Source organism: Entamoeba dispar, genomic scaffold, assembly GCF_000209125.1.
Source record: "Entamoeba dispar SAW760 scf_1105229458097 genomic scaffold, whole genome shotgun sequence".
Lineage (NCBI taxonomy): Eukaryota > Evosea > Mastigamoebida > Endamoebidae > Entamoeba > Entamoeba dispar.
Genome location: NW_001853022.1, coordinates 1 through 1,834, shown reverse-complemented (window position 1 = coordinate 1,834; position 1,834 = coordinate 1). Strand labels below are relative to the sequence as shown.

The 1,834-nt window shown below is 16.6% G+C and overlaps 1 protein-coding gene across 1 annotated transcript, besides 7 other annotated features; it reads left to right on the top strand.

The window, feature by feature from the left end:
• Positions 1-316: 316 nt before the first annotated feature.
• On the top strand, positions 317-1,006 carry EDI_098430 (uncharacterized protein; the record flags this gene model as incomplete). The annotated part of the gene is made up of 1 exon (XM_001734246.1): positions 317-1,006. One exon carries the CDS (start codon positions 317-319, stop codon positions 1,004-1,006), a length of 690 nt encoding a protein of 229 aa, XP_001734298.1.
• Positions 387-415: a sequence feature (AT_rich).
• A 63-nt stretch (positions 1,007-1,069) lies between the features above and the next one.
• Positions 1,070-1,259: a microsatellite.
• A 27-nt stretch (positions 1,260-1,286) lies between these two features.
• Positions 1,287-1,449: a microsatellite.
• Positions 1,362-1,481: a microsatellite.
• Positions 1,482-1,487: 6 nt separating this feature from the next.
• Positions 1,488-1,531: a microsatellite.
• A 3-nt stretch (positions 1,532-1,534) lies between these two features.
• Positions 1,535-1,710: a repeat region.
• Positions 1,711-1,830: a sequence feature (AT_rich).
• Positions 1,831-1,834: the final 4 nt, after the last annotated feature.

Sequence of the window (1,834 nt, the reverse complement as noted above, 5' to 3'; positions counted from 1 at the left end):
AGAAAAAAAAGGAAATATCTGTAAAAATATAGAATATACAGAATCAGATAGAAAATCATATGGAAATACAATACCATCAGAAGTTAAATCACTTGGATATCAGTGTTTTAGATATTGTTATGAATTAACATCAATTAATATTCCATCATCAATTAATGAAATAGGATATGGATGTTTTTATGAATGTACATCACTAACATCAATAACTATACCATCATCAATTATTGAAATAGGACCTGATTGTTTTTCTGGATGTTCATCATTAACAACAATTAATATAAATAATCTACAATTTATTAGTGAAAAAAGAATATTTATGAATGAACCAGTGTTAATTAGTTTTGAAATACCAGAAAATCTACAAATAATAAATGGAAAGAATATTGAAAATAAAGATATTAATAAATTTATTATTCCATCTTCAATTACTAAATTAGGATATGATTGTTTTAAAGAATGTACATCATTAATATCAATTAATATACCATCATCAATTAATGAAATAGGAAATGATTGTTTTTATAAATGCTCATCATTAAAATCAATTAATATACCATCATCAATTAATGAATTAGGGGATGCGTGTTTTTATAAATGTAAATCATTAACATCAGTTACTATTCCATCTTCAATTACTAAATTAGGAATTTGTTGTTTTAGAAGATGTAAATCATTACAATCAATTAATATTCCATCATCAATTACATCATTTGGAGATGGTTGTTTTGATGGATGTACATCATTAACATCAATTAATATACCATCATCAATTACTAAATTAGGAATTTGTTGTTTTAGAAGATGTAAATCATTACAATCAATTAATATACCGTCGTCAATTAGTAAATTAAGAGATGAATCTTTTTATGAATGTTCATCATCAAAATCAATTAATATACCATCATCAATTACATCATTTGGAAAATCTTGTTTTTATAAATGTGGATGTAAAGAAGAATTAAAGAAAAATAAAAGAATACCAAGAAATTGTTTTGAATGGTGGTGAATGAAATAAAAGGACAATAAATGAAATACAATATAAATTGAAGTAGAAATAAATTATAATTGATTATCATTTATATTATTATTATTCTTTTCTTATTTATTCTTTTTGATATTATTCTTTTTTATTGACTTAAAATATTTATTATTATTTATTGTATATGTTTATTATTTCTTATATCTTCTATTTTATCATATTTATTTATTATCTTTTATATCTTTTTTATTATTTTATTATTGTTTATTATTCTTATATTCTATATTTTAAATTATGATTTTCTATTATTAAATATAAATTAAATGAATTTGATATTATAGATAAATAAATATCAATTTTATTAATCTATTTGTATTTATATAATATAAATATCAATAAAAATAAATTATAAGTTAAATTAAATGAAATATGAATATGAATAATATTAATAAGAAATGAAATAATTAAATAATAAGAATATATTTAAAATATAAATATCAAATACATGAATAAAATAAATAAAATAAATAATAAAATATAAATCAAAATAAATAAATAAAATAATGAATAATAATCAAATACTAAAATATGAATATGTATTTAATCAAATATATAAACATATATTAATTACATATTTTAATAAATTTAATGAAAATTGATTTTAATATATATCATAAATATATATTAATATTAATATATTCTTATATTAAATTATTGATTTATTTATTAATATATAAATAAATGAATAGAATTAATATTTATATTATATTTTATATTATAATATGTTGATTAAAAAATAAATATGTATTTTATAAATGAATATATTTCATTTAATTATTTTATTATTATTTCTTA